The 18,863-nt window shown below is 46.0% G+C and overlaps 1 protein-coding gene across 1 annotated transcript in view; it reads left to right on the top strand.

Annotated features, from left to right (window-relative positions):
* The window catches only part of LOC147436642 (hydroxyethylthiazole kinase family protein), a 43,491-nt gene extending 25,598 nt beyond the window's left edge, over positions 1 to 17,893 (top strand). The window contains exon 2 of the mRNA XM_086489475.1: positions 17,083 to 17,893. Coding sequence (XP_086345601.1) covers positions 17,083 to 17,463 — 381 coding nt within the window. The 3' untranslated portion in view covers positions 17,464 to 17,893. The remainder of the gene's footprint in view (positions 1 to 17,082) is intronic.
* Positions 17,894 to 18,863: the final 970 nt, after the last annotated feature.

Below are 18,863 nucleotides of genomic sequence, written 5' to 3'. Positions count from 1 at the left end.
AGTCAGCATCACCAAGGTCTCCCATCCTCTGGCGTTTTCATCAGCAGGTCACCATTGCCATAGCCTCTCAGCCCTAGCGTTTTTCATCATAGCATCATAGCCATAGCCTCTCAGCCCTAGCGTTTCTAGAACCCCAAATCGCCCCCTTTGTATGGCGTTTTTCAGTAGATAAAGCATCAGCAGATTTCATTCTTTGACAAGCCTAAGAACCAGCAGAAATTCAGCCTTTGACAAGCCTAAGAACTGGCAGATTTCAGCCAGCAGAGATCTCAGCCCACATCAGCGTTTTTGGTTCGAGACATTTCCAGCCATTAGCGTTTTCGGGACAACAGCAATTTTGCATCAGATTTCAGCCAGTAGCGTTCTTGGACAGCAGGACAAGAGCATCAGTTTTCGGCCCGTATTGTCGATCTCGTCATCCTCGTCGTCAAGCTCGACATAGCCTAGGATTGCATCAGTCCACAGTCATCCACTTGTACGAGTTTGTGCAATCAATAGTAGACAACTCTCGCCAACGAGAGTGGGACCTTCGGAGGAGGGTTTTACGTCTCTGGTGTCGTATTCTCTTCTCTCTCTATCTCTCAGTCTCATACACTTGCACGCACAGTGTCCATTCACTTTGATTGTGATCATTGCACTCTCTCATTAAGAACGGAAGGCTCTACCTTCCATAAGAACAAAAGGAACCTTGAGCAGAGTTCGGAGCACTCATCTTGAGCAAAGTTCAAACATTCATTATGCTGCACCTTACAATTCTGGTGAACAATCACATCATCATGCTCTTGAATAATCACATCATCTTCTTGCAAATCATCATGCTTGTGAGAAATCACATCGTGATCATGCAAATCATCATGCAGATCATGGAATTCCTGTCACTAATCAAATCATGCATATTGCCTCGGTCAAACAATATGACAAAACGTTGACCATTCACATGACCATAACACTTAATGAGAGACTCATCTGTCACAAACTACTGACGTGTCAAAGCCTAAAGAATGGAGCCAACTTGCAAATGCTTGCCGAGGGGCCTAAACCCTAAGAAGAACAAGTAACAGAAGAAGAAGTCCTATTAACTTATGGGGACCCCGTCCGATGGGACCCCAAGTGACATAAAGGAAAAATAAAGCAGGACCCGCATACATGCAAAAATTGATGACGTGGCAGATTTTTGAAAATTGCATTGGCATGATGACGTGGCAGGCTGTGCGGATTTTCGTAAATTGCGCTGACAGCTTTTGGCATTGCTTTTTGGACCAGAAGCTTTTGAGTTTTGAAGGCTTTTCACCGTAACTGCTTTTCGGCCCAAGGGCCTTTAAATATGAGGCTAGGGCTCATTCTCTAGCATGCTTCGTGGAGAAGGTGCAGAGTCTGGAGTATCGGCTTGTATTGTGTTGATGCAATATAAAGAAATACCGAAAGGGGCGCCAAGGTTTGGGGCTAATACTCTTTGGGGTGGAATTCTGCCACTCCGTGTCGCGTGTCGTCTCTCTCTTTCAATTCAGTTGTTATTGAAGTGCTAAAAGTCTGTTCAGTCTGTTCTTTTCTATTGGCACGTGATACCCGTCTTGTGATAGTGGTATCAGAGCATTTCGCGTGTGCTTTTCTGAAAGTATATCGGTCCTATAAAAGAGCAGACAGAGTTTTTTGGAATTTTATTTGAGTTATCTTCGCCCTCCAACCCGGACTTACTAGCCACTCCCACCCTTACTTCATCGCGCATTGGGCGCGCTCCCGTCTTCATCGCAGTGTCTTACAGGGCATAAGCCATAAAGAACCCAATACTTGGAGTTCATGGATTCAGCAGAATAGTTGCAGTTTCCGCTCAATGAGCTTCACGACATTCTTTCGCGACATCCTCAGCAGAATCTTCCGATGCTGTGAAGTTTTCAACAATTTTTGAACTACATGTTACCCCCTCTGATGCCCCAGGTGGTACCTCCTCCTTCGGCACCACAAAGTACGAGAGCTTTCAACCGGCAACCTTCTCAGCCGTCTGTTCCAATCGGAGGAGTCTTCAGGAATATGTGTCACCAACGTGTGACTACTATCTATCCTTTTTGTTGATTTCTTTCTTATTACTTATTTACTTTCACTTTTTGGAAACACCCCTCAGGAAATCTAACTGCCCTGCATTGCATAGCTAGTATGGAACTGTCCAGAGGGAGTCCAGGCTTGAGGGCCAAGAGAGCTCTAAGGTTGGACAAAGACTATGGTTAACCAAAGTGGGGTCATTGACTAGCCAAAGTGGAATCCTTTGCTACAGAGGCTACATTTCAATTTTGGGTGTGGCTGCAGTGTACAAAGGGGGTCAGATGACCTAGAAAGATACAATGGTAGCATCTCCTAAAATTTAGGGAACTGCTATTTTGGGACCTGAAAATGTGTTCGTGTCATTACCTCCGGTATGACTAGGGGAACATTTTCTTACTCTGCCTTGAAGTCAACTGGGCAACCGGTTGGGAGATTTGTAGGCGGCAACCTCGAAACGGGAAAATGCTTGTAAATGTGCCAAGTGGCACCTTCTGGTGCACTTTCCTCATGCAACAAGAAGTGGCGCTGAATTTAGGAGAAAGAAGGCTCATTTTTCAGATTTTGTCGTAGGTTAAGAGCTATGGAGTGCTTACTTTCCCTCCTATGTACAGTGCGGTGCCAGGAGTGATGCCCTGCACGCTACGCACTGCGCTCTCTCTCCCCTATGGCAGTATGTTATGCCCCTCTAGTGGGCTTTTCATTTGAACAATGTACAGTTGTCCAGGGAGAAAATTCCATGTAGGGCACCGATTATCGCCAAGACGCTCCACATAGGCAATTGCAGCATCCAAGGTGGTAGGGTTGTATTTGTGCACATCGTCCTTCAGGTTGGGTTTGAGTCCGTCGATAAAGCTGTGAAGTTTATTAGAGGGACTAAGGGTCTCTATCTCCAGAGTTAGCCTTTGGAACTCTGTGATGTACGCGGCCAAGGAACCTGTTTGGCTTAGGCGGCGAAGAGAGGATCGGGCATGAAAATCCGCATTGGCAGGTTCGAACACCTTGCGAATAGCACGCTGGAATTTATCCCAAGAAGGTGTGTGTTTACCATCAGCAACCCGTCGTTGCCACCAAAGAAATGCTGTATCCTTGAGCAGAGAACTAGTAAGTGTAACTTTTTTACTTTCGACTAAGTGTTTAATTGATCATTAGCATGACATTCAATACCCGTCATGAGCATTTTCCAGAGCATAGAACCCTTTCTGCCAAAGTACACATTTTCACTTATTTATTAATAAGTGACTTTTGTTGGAAAAGTAAGTAGGGCAATTTGTTAAAGGAAGCCCAAAAGAAAATCATTGGGCACTCAGTAGAAGCAGAAGAAGCATGGACACAAGGAGGCAGGCACCTAGTAGTCAGGCAACACCTTAGCAAGAGCCCTAGCGTTTTCTCAAGAAGAAGAAGATCAGCGTTTTCAGCCACTACCACCAGCGTTTTCAGTTTTCAGCCTTAGCCTCGCGAGAACGTGCTCCCACTCGGTTGCAGATCCTCACCAGATTCCCCATCTAGTACCAGATCAGCCTAGCGTTTTCAGAATTCAGCAGATCAGCCTAGTGTTTTCAGATTTCAGCCAGATCAGCCAGCGTTTTTGCATTTCAGCCCTAGTCCGACGAAGCAGTTGCAGATTCAGGCCGCAATACCGCCACAAAAGCAGATCCCCAACAGAGCATCTAGCGTTTTCAGTTTTCAGCCTTGACGCCATCGTCATTGTCATCATCATGGCAGTCCCATCTTGACGAGACACCTTCGTCATCGTCATCGCATATCCCTATCTTGACAACGACACCTTCGTCGCCATCGTCGCAGATCGCAGACTTGATGACGACACCATCGTCGTCATCATCATAGTTTCCATCGTCGTCGTCGATATTGTCATCATCAAGTTCACATCATCTAGACCTTTGTACCAGATTTGTGTAATCTATAGCATAGACCTCTCTCACCATAGAGAGGGGAACCCTTGGAGGAGGGTTTGAGAACTGTCTGGTGTCATATCTCCTCTCTCTCTCTTTCTCTCTCTCTCTCTCTCTCTCTCTCTCTCTCTCTCATTCTCAACACTCCCATTCACAGTAGCATTCACTTTGTTTGTGATCATTGCACTTGCACTCTCTCTCTAAGAAGAACGGAAGGCTCTCCCTTTTGTAAGTAAAAGGAACCCTTGAGCACAGTTCGGAGCACTCATCCTGAGCACTATCAACTTTCACTTCGACTGCACCTTGCACGGTGACTGCTACAGCTTACTGTAGGTTCTATAGTGCAGATTGCTTAGTTTGGCTTTTTTTGATTCGAAGGACGTTTACGACACAGATTGCTACATCTGGCCTTCCTAGAGTTTTACACAGCTTAGCCACCTGGCCACACTGGGTTACAGGTTCGTGCATTGATAGGCTTCCGATCATTCTCATGACGGTTCCTAGGCTTCCTCATTTTCTCCAGATGGTTTGACTACAGACACCACAGATCCTACTAGGCAGGACACTTGCACGTCTATTGGCACTTCTTTTACGACAAGGAGTTGTTTTCACACTCAGTTCGGGACCTTCACATCTTCACCCTGTATCGGCGGAGTACAATAGTTTGCTAGTGCTCGTGACGGCACTTTACCATGGAGATCCCTCGGCGGTTCGTGACACCCGAGATTGTTGCTACACTCATGGAGTATCCTTTAGTGGACATTGCAGTAGACATCTTTATCATTTGCCTCACATCTTTGGCTTCACGCGGTTTGTTCAGCATCATGTGCTGAGAGGGGGTGTTAGATTTACACCACTTTGCTGCTCGTTCAGGCTAGGGCATACTTGTACGGCTAGTATGTCTCCGAGCTGGCCACCCATAGTCTAGGTTGCTCCTGGTCCGGCGGCCCGAGTTTGGGGCCGGCCGCCCACCTTGTCCGGGCGCCCACACATATATTTCCATATTTCATTTTTCTGCTGGGTCATGGGGATTTTTATTGGGCCTTGCTCTATCTCCCCTTGGGAACCTATTTATGGGGCCAGGGGGTACCCACTTCCATCATCTGTGTAAGGTGCAGCGGAAGTGAATGTTGAACTTTGCTCAAGATGAGTGCTCCGAACTGTGCTCAAGGATTCCTTTTACTTACGGAAGGGAGAACCTTCCGTTCCTTCAGTGAGAGAGTGCAATGGACACAAACAAAGTGGATGAACACTGTGAATGAAGGTGCTCAGACCGAGAGATAGAGAGAGAAGAATACGACACCACAATGTTGTCAAACCCTCCTTCGAATGCCCCACTCTCTATGGCGAGAGCGGTCTACTATTGATTGCACAAATCTCTACAATGGTTGGACTTGCCGACGATGTCGACGACAATGAGGACGACGACGAGACGGGCTGAAATCTGAAGATGCTAATGGCGGAAATCTGCAAATCTTTATCTGTTGAATTCTGACTCTATGTCGGTGACGATGGTAGGGCGATGACGCGCTGAAAACGCAAATGCTGAAGTCTGCGTTTTCCGGGCTGAAACTATAAACTCATCTGACCGTGCGGCTGAAATCTGTCCTTGCTGATGGAACTGCTAACGCTTGGCTGATCTGCTGTTTTGGGGAAACCTGCTAATGCTATGGATGATCTGTTGTCTATAGTCGTCGGGAATCTGCAAGTGCAAAAACACTGGCTGATCTGGTGCAAGAACGCTAGGCCTTCTGGTGAGAGAAAACGCCAGAGTTGTCGCGGGGGTTGGTTGCTCTGAGAAGTTGTTGTTGAGCATGGTGCTCCTGCGCTAGCGCTAGGTTTCTACTTATACAAACTTAGTAAATTTGCCCTGCCTACTTTCCAACAAAAGTTACTAAAAAAATAATAAGTGAAAAATGTCAAAAATAGGAAAAATAGGTCTATGCATTGTAAAAATGCTTATGATGGGTTCTGATTGTAATCTATGATCATGCTGTGTGCAACTAGAGGATATGCGTCTGGACATGCACAGTCTGCGAACAGACTCACAAAAGTGCCAGATCACTTTCTATTCTAGACTGACTTGATTGAACTAAACCCTGGTCATGCTGTAGCTTGTCCATGGACACATAGGGTTGGATATGTCACGTGACAATCTGATATAGGTGTATTGGGTCTTCTGCTCATGGTAGTCATGGGGGGACTGATCGCCCCCTCTTCCTATATCTTGCGTTTGTGGTCTACTCTCTCTCTCTCTCTCAACCCGACAAAGCTTGGTCTCTCTCTTGGCAAAACCCTAAACCCGCACTGCCTGTCCCTCCTAGGCTCAAGGGCGGGCCTGTGGAGGGATGTGGAGACCTCAAGTTCGCACACTCACAGAATCAAAGCCGACCTCTTGCAGTTCGTTTGCTCTCTCGACCTTAAGCTCTTTGACCTATTGATTCAAATCTCGCGAGCTGTGGGGACCTGCAAATCTTGCAAGCTGTGAGGACTTGCAACTCTCTCTCTCTCTCTCTCTCTCTCTCTCTCTCTCTCTCTCTCTCTCTCTCTCTCTCTCTCTCTGCCTTCAATCTGCACGCGACACACAGAGCCTGCCTCGCCTTCAACCAAGGCCATAGCCCTGCCCTGCCTTCAACCTGCATAAACGGCGCCACTGCCCCGGAGGTCGTGTGTCGACTATCCTATAGGCTTTGACCTGACAGCCCCTGCTCACGACCCCGACTATCGAACTCTTAGTTTTGAAAACTAACAGTCAAGCAACGAGTCCCACCAGGAGCTGCCCTTCAGTACATCGAGTAAGCAACAAGCATAACCACTCGGGCTTCACCCCGAGGAAAACTTACGTTTGTCGGGGTCGTGGCAACACCCCCAAAGATGGACAACATTGCCCGTCTCCAAAATGAAGTTGAAAGACTCCGCAAAGAGAACGATGACCTGAAATGGAGAATTGTTGACATCGAGGCTCGGCTCGTCGCAATGGAGAACGGTAAGAAGGAAGAGATGGAAGTCAAGCTCAACAAGACAAAGGTAGAAGTAGAAACCAATCTCACAAAGACTGTCAAGAATCAAGTGCAAGAAACCATCTCTCACAAAGTTGAAGTCCGTGTGGCGTCCACGCTACGCGAACGACAAAGACAGGAGGATATCGCCCTTAATGTTCGCATTGGCGGGCTTCCAAGCAATTGGAAAGGGGAGGGAGACCTCAAGTTCAAGGAGTCCTTTGCTCACATCTAAACAACAATCCACATGATACAATGGGATCCAGCAACAATTACTTCTCTCACACACGAGCATCGCACCGACCATCCAAGCCTCACTTTCAAGACCAAGACGGACCGAATTAAACTCCTTGAGCAATCGAGCCTTCTCAAGGACACTAAAATTTGGTTTGTAGAAGACCGTACCCCCGCTCAACTCAAACAGAAGAAGAAAGAATTACAAAAGATGCGAGAAGCGCGCACGGCAGGAAAATGGGCAGTTATCGAGGAGGTGGAGCCATTATCCAGGAGTTTCGCACTCCCAAACCGGCTCTGCCCTCATCGACCCCTCCTCAGGTTTCCATATTTTCTTCTCTCTTTTTTTTTCCACCCCTCATTGGACCCTCGGTCCTTAACTGAGATGTATCTGACCTTCAGTCCTCTTTGTAATGTTTTGTTTTCGGTCCCATAAGTCATATCTGACTTCCGTGGACGATAATTCAATCTATCTATCTCTCACTCTCCTCTCTCACGCTTCCGCACATGCGCACTCTCACAAGTTGTCTCTTCTCCCTCATCTTCATGACTAACTGGTCTCTTCCTTCTGTCTATCCATTGTCTATTGCTATCAAGTTTTACGAGTTGGTAGGCAATGCCCGATGTTCGAGCTCTGCCACTACACATGCTCCTTGTCCTTTTCACAGTTGGTGTCTTTTGGTGGACCCGTTTTTTGATTTGCATTAGAGGAGTTTGCTCTTGGTGGAAGTGCCTATCTTTTAGAGGCTGTTGTCATCCTCTCTCCACTTAGCTTGCCAAGGCACCTTTTTGTCACGTGACACATCCAACCCTATGTGTCCGTGGACAAGCTACAGCACGACAAGGGTTCAGTCAGTCCAGTCAGTCTAGATTTAGAGGTGATCTGGCACTTTTGTGAGTCTGCTCGCAGACCGTGCACGCCCAGTCACTTAGTGTAGATGCATATCCTCTGGTTACACACATCATGATCATCAGTATTCCCATCAGAATCCATTAGAATCAGTTAGGGGAATTTTCCAGTGATTTTAGCCTATTTTCCCTATTTTTGACATTTTGCTCTTATTAATTTAAGTGACTTTCCAACAAAAGTAGGTAGGGCAATTTGGGTAAGAAAATATATAAGCAAACCAAAGCTAGCACTAAATGGCAGAAGAGGCAGCAGGAGCACATGCTCAACAGGCACCTTCTCAGCAGAACCCCCCCAAGAGACCTAGCGTTTTTGCTCCACAGCAACAGCCTACGTTTTTGGACCAGATCAGCCAACGATTTGCACTTGCAGATTTCGGCAGCAGCAGGACATCAGATCAGCCTAACGTTTTGCATTTGCTAGACAACCGGCGTCAGAATTGCAGATTTTCAGCCCTAACGTTTTTGGACAGCAGTAGAAAGATTGCAGATTTCAGCCCTTAGGTCGACTTCGTCGTCATCGTCGACATAGCCTAGACTTGCATCAGTCTCATGCATACCATTTGTACCAGATTGTGCAATCATAAGTAGACCACTCTCGCCGACGAGAGTGGGGCCTTCGGAGGAGGGTTTTACAATGTCTGGTGTCGTATCTCTCTTCTCTCTCTATCTCTCAGTCTCATACACTTGCACGCACAGTGTCCATTCACTTTGTTTGTGATCATAGCATTCTCTCATTAAGAACGGAAGGCTCTACCTTCCATAAGAACAAAAGGAACCTTGAGCACAGTTCGGAGCACTCATCTTGAGCAAAGCGCAAACATTCATTCTGCAGCACCTAACGTTGGTATCAAAGCTTTGGCAGTGTTCTGTATCACTCAAGGAAAGAACCACAAGAATCACAAGAATTTTTTTTGCTTGTTGCAGACGCACGAACCCAAGTTCGCTTGGGCGTGTCGATTCCTAATCGTGTTTTTTGAAGAGTGACAGGAATCCCAGGAAAGAAGGGCTTGTCCAGCGTCCCCTTGTGTCTCTTTTCACTCATTGAGAGCGGACCGTGCACTTAGCGGCCGGCCAATCGACGTGAGGTGGGAAAAAGCAACCTTGGTGTGAGCGCAAGGCCGCCAAGGGGTGCGCCCGCGGAAAAGAGTAGAACTCGGGTGAAGAGAAGATCCTTCTCAAACACGGTTTGCAAGCGAAAGAAAACCTCAAGACCCCCAAGAACCTCAAGAACCAAGACCCCCAAGAACCCAAGTTCCTCGTGAACTCAAGAACCCAAGACCCCGAAGAACCCAAGTTCCTCGTGAACTCAAGAACCTCAAGAACTCAAGAACCCCAAGACCCAAGACCCCCAAGAACCCAAGTTCCTCGTGAACTTAAGAACCCAAGACCAGAGTTACTCGGAACGCGGAACGGGAACGGCGACGGGCCTCCTTGCGGAACGGGGGAACGGGAATGGGCCCGGAACGGAAACGGCATGGAACGGCAGGCTAAAAAAACACCCAAATATTATTTTTTTTAGCGTTATGTGTTTGAATACAAGTAGTATTAGAGTCCTTTGACTCTAATACCCACAAAAAACACGATTCGAAGACCATTTAACCTTATTATGACTTGATTGGGATATGAGGCGCCCAGAGTACATAGCCAGATGAACAACAATGAGCAAACACAATGCCCATAGTACATACACAATGCTCTCAAATAATTGCAAGAGTAATAGTCAGAGATAACACTTTGGAATTAATTATGGCTAACATAGTAACAAGCCTCAAGGGCCACCAGCGGCCAAGGTGCTACAAAAAAACCAAAGGGGGGCAAAGTTCAAACCAGACTTCAGTGACCACAATACCAAAAGACTGAAGGTGACAAATACCATAAAGATGCTACTAGCTACAAATGGCAAAGAGGGCAAGGCTCAAGCAGCCATACAAAAAGGTGGATAAATGGCAAAGACTCAAGACTCAAGAGCCACTAGCCTGAGAGGCCTCCCAATCCGTAGTAGCCGGCTGTAAATCATGCAGATCCTCCCATTCCTCATCATCGAGGTCTAGGTCCGGCTCGATCTCAGCCACAGATAAAGTACCTGGTGTTGGTGGATGTGCATCTCCACCCGCCTGAGAAGCCTCTTGCTCCATCTCCCACTGTGTAAAAGGATCTGTCTGTTTGTCTGTACTCTTGCAAAGCATTTTCAAATTTGCGCTGACGAAGACAAGATCATTAGCCTTCTCCACTCCAAGCCGATTTCTCTTCTTGGAAGCAATGTGGCTAAAGGTACTCCACAATTGCTCCAAGCATGAGGTACTAACTGACTGGCTGAGAATACGGATCGCCAATCTCTGAAGCTCAGGGCCATCATAGCCATAGTCCTCCCACCAAAGCACTGAACCTATTTTCCTGCGATCAATCTGAGCATCTGGACTGCCAAATGACCCTCACATCTCTCTGTACTGTCTCAGCTGATCTCTGACAATGCGTTGCCCATCTCTGTCTAGAACTATCTTGTTTAAGATCTCTGTAAATTGGTTCATGACTTCCCTAATTGTCTCTTGCCCTGCACCTTGGAACTCTGGATCCACCATGTACGTTGCCCCGTGTAAAGGAGAGGCATATGAATTCCACCTCGAGCTGCAAAGCGCATGGATCTCCTCATATCGCTCTGCGTTTGGCTCAAGCTGTGCAAGCTGCTCAATCATGCGGTCCATTGCCTCATAAATCTTGCCAATGCAAGGATCCATGCCATCCAGAACTCGAAACAAATGAACCACCGGTTTTACCTGTGCATCTAGACTCTTGAGCTCCTTCCAGAACTCAAGATCCTCTGCCTTATCCTTGCACAAAATCCCTGCAACTGTCTTTGCATAGGGGGAGGTGGTGAACTCATCACTAATGAAGACCTGTCGGACCGCATTTTGACATTCAGACTGCCTGCGTACAAGAAGAAAGTTGAATGCGAAGCGAGTATCTGAATACTTTAGAAGCACTTTGCCGCCCGACCTCTTGAGGTACTCACTCCGAACCAAGTTGTGATTGTTGATGAAAGTAACCATCTTCACTGCATCAGCAATGACTGGAGCAATCCAGTCTAGCTTGCCGATGTCTTTTAGAAGGTTGTTCAAGCAGTGTGCTATGCAAAAGCACACTGTCACATGCAGATAGTGGCCCTCTATGATAGCTGCTGCTGCCCTGTTTGATGCCTAGCTTGCCGATGTCTTTTAGAAGGTTGTTCAAGCAGTGTGCTATGCAAAAGCACACTGTCACATGCGGATAGTGGCCCTCTATGATAGCTGCTGCTGCCCTGTTTGATGCCTCCCCATCTGTGACAAAGGCCACCACGTGTTGCTCACCGATGGTTTCTATGGCCGCTGTCCACTCTGCAGAGAGAACATCGGCGGACTTGCCACTCTCAGTGGCATCATGAGAGTGCACAAAGTACATCTCTCCACTGGAGTATGCGACGAGACCATGGATAGATCTCTTCCTTGTATCGCTCCACCCGTCAGCAATGAGGGAAACGCCATGTTTTGCCCAAAGACGCTGAATGTTGAGGGTTGCTTGCTCCACGATAGCCTTCTCTCGATCGAGCAAGGTGGTTCGGAGAGCCTCTGAAGATGGTGGCACATAGGCGGTGCCATACTCTCCTATCCGTTGCACCATGACTTTCCAATACTCCGACCTATTTCAATCAAACATAGAAGAGGTTAGTATCAAAAAAGTGGAAACGACGATAACGGAAGAAATGAGAGAGAAGATTGATGAATCATAAAACAATGAACATACCTCGCTGCGACAAATGGGATATGGTCGTGATAGAAGAATCGGGCCACGGCCGCATCCACCTCTTCCTTCTTCTTTGGGTCCCAAGAGGTGGCAAGGGTCTTTTGTCGACGAATTGGACCTTTTGAAGATGCACCAACACCTACACCGGGTAGAGAGGAAGAAGGGAAAATGAGGGTCTTTGGATCAATACCTTTGCGTGCCTGCTTGGCTTTATGGTTGAATTGTCGATCCTTTTCCTCGAGCTCCTTCCTCTTCTCGATGGTTACGTTGGCACAAAATTTCACCTCATGTCCCGGCACTCGAAGAAAGTGTGCCCTCACTTTGTCATGCCCCCCTTTCCGCGTGTAAGAGCATAGCTTGCATCCCCATGCACGAGAACCTCCCGCCGCCGACAAGGTGCCCTCCGAGGTCACTTCATCCCACCACGACCATTCCTTCGCCTTTTGAGTGTTGCCCGCATGAACGGAGGGGGTTGAACGAGAAGAAGAGGCCATGGATGATGGATTATCCGTGAAAGAGAGAGCTTGATCTTGAACTTTGAGAGAGAGAGAGGGCTTGAGAGAGAGAGGCTTGCCGCTTGATTCCGTGAGAGCTTGAAAGAGAGCTTGAGCCTTGAGCCTTGAAACTTGAGGGTTAGAACTTAGAAGTTAGCCCAAGAGAGAGAGAGGTTGAGAGCTTGAGCCTTGAGGCATGCCGCGGCGCCACACTATGGCTTGAGAGTTGAGAGCAAGCTAGGGAGAATGAGCTTGGCTTGAGAGTTGAGAGCAAGGCTCAAGCAAGGGAGAATGGGCCTTGAGGCTTGATGAGTGTGTGAAGAATGGGAGAGAAGGGGGGCATTATATACCTTTTTCATTGCTGAAAATGGCCGTTGGCTGCCCAACAGTCATTTTTTTAAATTTCAAAAACTGCCGTTGGGGCCGTTCCAACCGTTCCGGCCTGTTCCGTCCCGTTCCAGTCCGTTCCGGTGGTCCCGTTCCGGTGACAGCTTTCAGCCAGAACGCCGTTCCGTTCCGACGCGTTCCAGAAACCTCCAGCCGGCCGGAACGCCGTTCCGGCGTTCCAAGGCCCTAAAATGCCGTTCCCTGGTAACTCTGCCCAAGATCCCAAGAACCACAAGAACCCAGGACTTCAGTGGATGGTCATCACTCGAAGCGGATTGGATACTTCGCCTGGAGGTGATGAGCATGAGAGAGGCGAAGAAGAATTTTCCCCACCAGGAGGTTTTTCCGACCCTCCCCCTTCCCCATCTACGACAAGGATTGCACTAACTCCTATGGAGGAGTTGAAGCAATTGTTTAAGGAAAGAAAGTTAGAACGCAAAGAAAGAAAAACAGAAAGAGAAGCAGAAAGAAAGGCCTGCGAAGAACGAAGGGCAGCCATAGATCGTGAATACAAAGAAGAAATGGCAACCATAGAGCGTCAGTACGACTTGGAAGGAAAAGAAAGACAAGCAGAATTTGATCGCGAGAACAAAGCCATGAAAGAAAAGAGCGAGCAACACATGAAAGAATTCTTGCGACTCTTTTCTCAAGTTCAGGCACAGATGCAAGAGATTCGGGAAAAGAAGACTATCTCAGTCTCTTCTTCTCCAAAGCAAGACACACATGATTTGCATGATGATTTGAATGACAATGATTTGCATGATGATTTAAATGATAATGATGAGCATGATGATTTGCATGATCAAGATGTGATTTCTCACGAGCATGATGATTTGCATGATCAAGATGTGATTTCTCACGAGCATGATGAGTTGCATGAAGATGATGTGATTGTTCACCAGGATGATGTGTTAGTGGATGCTTTTTCTAGCGAAGCTAACCTCGTTGTAGATTCAATCAATCACGAAGAACCGATCTTGGCTTTCGAGTGGAGGTCCAAAGAACCCCCACAGGACGATTCGATCATTCAGGAAGAACTGATCTTGGCTCTCGAGCCTAGGTCCAAAGAACCTTTACAAGAAGTACTATGTGTTCGCATGATTAGTCAACACGCATTGTTCGAATGTTTCATTCGTGATCGTTTCCTGCATTTTAGTCAGCATCTTTATGTGATCCCTTTTCCTAGGCATGACATATTGTATGTTGAGCACGTTTCAATCATGAATGAGCATGACTATATGCGGATTTTTCATGAAAAGCTGAAAACTATGTATGTCAGGAAGTCACATTCCATGTCTCTTCCTTGGCATGACACAGTTTTCGAACGAGCACATGAACGTATGAGCACCAAGTGTGGGTATTCCATTGTGTTTTGCCACAGTTGATTGCTCTAGATCATGAGAGAAAGATTCGATCTCATTGTTTGCGTGTGTGTGGTGAACAGGTTAGCACTCCGTCTATTTGTTCATCTACATTGCATGCACAGTCTTTGAGAAAGACAAGATTTTTTCCATTCACTTTATATGGAATAGGTATGTTCATGTTCTTGTGTTGGAAGTGGTTTCATTAATTTTCAGCCATGGAGATTCTTGAAGAAGAAAGAAGCATGACTCTCTACGAAGTTGAAGCATTGAAGGAGCCACATAAGACTTTGTGTCGCTTTCGGCGCGGCCCAAAGAAGCAAGTGTTGCAGACCTTTATGAAGTTCAAGTATCGCACGACCCACACATCAGAGTGGGCCGGCGAAGAGTCCCTTCCAGGATTCCGGATGCTATTGGCGATCTCCCTCGATGCCATACAGTTCGGTACCAGTACCTCACTTTGAAAAGGAAGGGATATCACGTGACACATCCAACCCTATGTGGCCGTGGACAAAGCTATAGCACGACAAGGGTTCAGTCAGTCCAGTCAGTCTAGATTTAGAAGTGATCTGGCACTTTTGTGAGTCTGTTCGCAGACCGTGCATGCCGAGTCACTTAGTATAGATGCATATCCTCTGGTTGCACACAGCATGATCATCAGTATTCCCATCAGAATCCATTAGAATCAGTTAGGGGAATTTTCCAGTGATTTTAGCCTATTTTCCCTATTTTTGACATTTTTCACTTATTAATTTAAGTGACTTTCCAACAAAAGTAGGTAGGGCAATTTGGGTAAGAAAATATATAAGCAAACCAAAGCTAGCACTAAATGGCAGAAGAGGCAGTAGGAGCACATGCTCAACAGGCACCTTCTCAACAGAACCCCCCCAAGAGACCTAGCGTTTTTGCTCCACAGCAACAACCTAGCGTTTTTGGACCAGATCAGTCAGCGATTTGCACTTGCAGATTCCGGCAGCAGAGCAGGACATCAGATCAGCCTAACGTTTTGCATTTGCAAGACAACCGGCGTCAGAATTGCAGATTTTCAGCCCTAACGTTTTTGGACAACAGTAGAAAGATTGCAGATTTCAGCCCTTAGGTCGACTTCGTCATCACCGTCGTCATTGTCGACGTAGCCTAGACTTGCATCAGTTTCATGCATATCTTTTGTACTAGATTGTGCAATCATAAGTAGACGACTCTCGCCGACGAGAGTGGGGCCTTCGGAGGAAGGTTTTACAACGTCTCTGTTGTCGTATCTCTCTTCTCTCTTTATCTCTCAGTCTCATACACTTGCATGCACAGTGTCCATTCACTTTGTTTGTGATCATAGCATTCTCTCATTAAGAACGAAAGGCTCTACCTTCCATAAGAACAAAAGGAACCTTGAGCACAGTTCGGAGCACTCATCTTGAGCAAAGCACAAACATTTATTCCGCTGCACCTAACACTTTTACTCTCTTTAGGAGAGGTTTTAAACTTGGCTTTCAGTTTTTACAGTTGCCATGTGGCTAGTTATTTTCAGTTTTTAGAGTTTCTAGATTATTACCTTCTTTCTTGGTTTGTAATAGTGATGTATTTGCCCTCAGAATCGGCACCATTTGGGTGTTATAGAAATCAGCCTCCTTTGGAGAGAGAGAGAGAGAGAGAGAGAGAGAGAGAGAGAGAGAGAGAGAGATCCAACCAACTGGCAATGAATGAGATTGATTGTTACAATGGGGACAGAGTCTATTTATATACTACTCCGAGGGGCTTAAATACCCCTAACATGAATTGCCTGAGATAGACTGGGATATAAATGTTCAGGGTGAACTAGGTGTGGATGCATGCTTGGAGAATGTACTGTTTAGTGAGGAATGTCATGGGCATGTCTACATGAAGCCAATGTGTACTCAGCATTGGATATTTTTTTGTATATGTAATCGGGGGCAATCACTCTTCTCTTAAGCATGGGTATGTCACAACTTGATGACATGGCTCTCCAAGCTTTGCTAAAGGGGAGGGGGTTGTCACAAATTGCTGACTAAGCAAACTCTATTTGAGAAGCTTGCGGAGCTTGAGGTGCTTATGCCTGTTGGAGAGGAGCTAGACGTACTTGCTGTCCAAAAATGGCAGGTGGCTGGTTCAGCTGCCCAAAACTAGATTCAATTGCCCAGAAAGAGCAGGTTCCAGACTTGGCAACCCAAAAATAGCTGGTGACTGATTCAAACCAAATTAGCTCATTTCTCTTTCTCTCTTATTCTACCTTCTAAACTCCCATCTCCTCTCTAAGTTCTATGAGCTGAACTCTTTCTTCCTCTATTGAGTAACTCTAAGAGCTGTGTATTCTCTCCCTATCATGCATCTGTGAGCTGAATCCATTTGCCGGTTACAGGGGTCCTCTTTCTAGTAGCCAAACTTCTTGTAAAGGGCCTATGGGAGTCCGCATGCTCAATCATGCCCATGACACATGTTGAGGTGGCGGACGTACCTCAACTTCTCGTTCTAAGTGTTATGCACACTTTGTAGCTCTTCCTTCTGTGCGTGCATCCTCCTGCACCTCTTTGCGGAGTTTTTTTTCTTTTTTTTGGAGACCTCTGCTACCCATCCCTGTTTTTCAGTCTCAATCTTCTCCTCAGGGCTACGAGTGATCAGCACTGCTTAAGGAACTGAAGTCCAGCTCAATACTTTCTCATTTTTTAGATGAAAGGTGTATTATTTGTACTAGACCTTGCTGTAGCTGTTTGAGGTGTTTCTTACTGGCCAAGGTGGTCATGCATACATTTTTGAGGAGGAGATGGGAGACGATTGTAGGTGTTGAGCTGATAGCACATGAAGGGGTCAATTTTGATCTTTGTTACTTGGGATTGTGTTTAACCAACTAGAAATGAGTCTGAAGGTTCTGAGTAAAGGCTTAGCAAAGGATTTTATGTTAGAATTTGTGATTTACATGTAGTACAAATTCGGGTTTCTCAGTATGGACCACATTTTGCAGGGAGTTGACAATTCGACAGATGCATTGGAGGCAGCGAAAGATTTAGCCAAGAAGGCACAATGCATTGTGGCAGTGTCAGGTGCTGTTGACCTGGTTACTGATGGGAAGCGGGTGTTGGGAGTAAGTAATGGAGTATCTCTAATGCAACGTATAACAGCTACCGGTTGCGCGGTAACAGCTCTCATTGCTGCTTTTGTCTCTATCAATCCTGGAAGGCCTCTTGAATCAGCAGCGTATGCGCTGGCTTTGTTCGGTTTATCTGGTGAAATTGGTTATGAAAGATCGAGTGGGCCAGCTTCTCTGCGCATGAATATGTTGGATGCTTTGCATGCTCTAGATGAAGGAGCTGTTCTTTCCCGAATTCGTATTGCCCAAATCTAGACCATTCAATGGCTCATAGTCAAAGTCAAGGCAGACTGAGGATAATGCTTTTGCATCACTGAATGGTTCAGGATCTGCATCAAGGTGGTCTTATTACTCATACATCACTTTTAATACCGCTTTTACATCACACACAACTATCGATTAAGGGCTTGTAATTTGAGAGAGAGAATGGTACGTAAAAGCCATCTCTTTTAGTTAACCACAATGGACTCGTTGCAAAGGAGATGTGTGCACATACAGCTGCTAATGCATGCAGGAGCATGTCAAACCAGTGCTTTTATTAACGTATGCAATGGTTAGGTCCTAACTCAGGTCACTTACTAAGTGTGACTTGGGACAGTTCTTAAACAATATTCTAGAAAATGTGTATTTTTGTGTTGCCAAAAATCATACAAAGGGGGCAAGACCATCTTTTTTTACTCCTTAACAGGAGAGATTGCAGTTTTCATCTGCGTAATGCACTTTTCAAAGTGGTGGCAAATGCAGCCATTGCAGATGCTTCTTCAAATGTAGATTAGGCAAATGTTGTGCAGGATGCAGAATCAGGGCATGTTCTGTATTGTCATTTGAGAATGTCAATTTGCCTTGATATTCAACTTCCACTTTGCATAGAGGGTTCTCAAATTGCAGGAATGCTCTAGTGCTGAGACTTTACAAAAAGGGCAACCGCATATTGTCATCGCAAAAAATGTAGCTCATTTCTGAAAGTGCGCCAGCTGGATGCTCAATGGTTAGCTATTTATGCCCGACTTTTAGATTTTCAAGCTTACATTGTCTTTTGATAGTTTGGGTCAACTGTGGGTGTTTTTGTGTCTTTCTTTTTAAAAGTTTGAATCAATTTTGGATGGATTTATTTTTTCGTTTACCCTTTGTGTGGATGTTGAGTGGTTTCCAAAGCTTTGCAACGCTTCTCTTAGTTCCGATGATTTTATTTTGTTTGTATTGCAGGCCATACTACTGTGGTTCACTATTAGTGGAGAAGGTGCAATTTTGGCAACGGGTAGTAGAATTCAATCTTTTGACTAGGCTTGCTCTAGGGTTTTACTGTGTTCCCTTCACTCATCATCTAAACTCTATGGCTCCATTTGCTCTGAATTTTTCTTATTTGGCTGTTCTTCCTCTTACCCTCTTGCTTTTACTACTTGCATAGTATCTTGGTTCTGGTTTTTTCGATGGTTTAGCATCATGTCGCATAGGGGTTGTGCTAACAAGTCTCCGGATGTGAAACTTGCGACATATATTAGATCAAAGCTCGTGCAACTTGTGTTCTTTGACTTTGGATTTTGCAATTAGGTAATCACAATCATTTCGTGCAGCTTCTTCTCATGCTTTGCCTTCTATTTGGAAGCACATGGATGCTTAAACAAGCAATCGAATCATTCTTACATTGGTTCTCC

This window comes from Adiantum capillus-veneris, chromosome 18 (assembly GCF_014529385.1).
Source record: "Adiantum capillus-veneris isolate H3 chromosome 18, ASM1452938v2, whole genome shotgun sequence".
Lineage (NCBI taxonomy): Eukaryota > Viridiplantae > Streptophyta > Polypodiopsida > Polypodiales > Pteridaceae > Adiantum > Adiantum capillus-veneris.
Note: the sequence above shows the minus strand (reverse complement) of the source record. Positions and strands in the feature narration are given on the sequence as shown.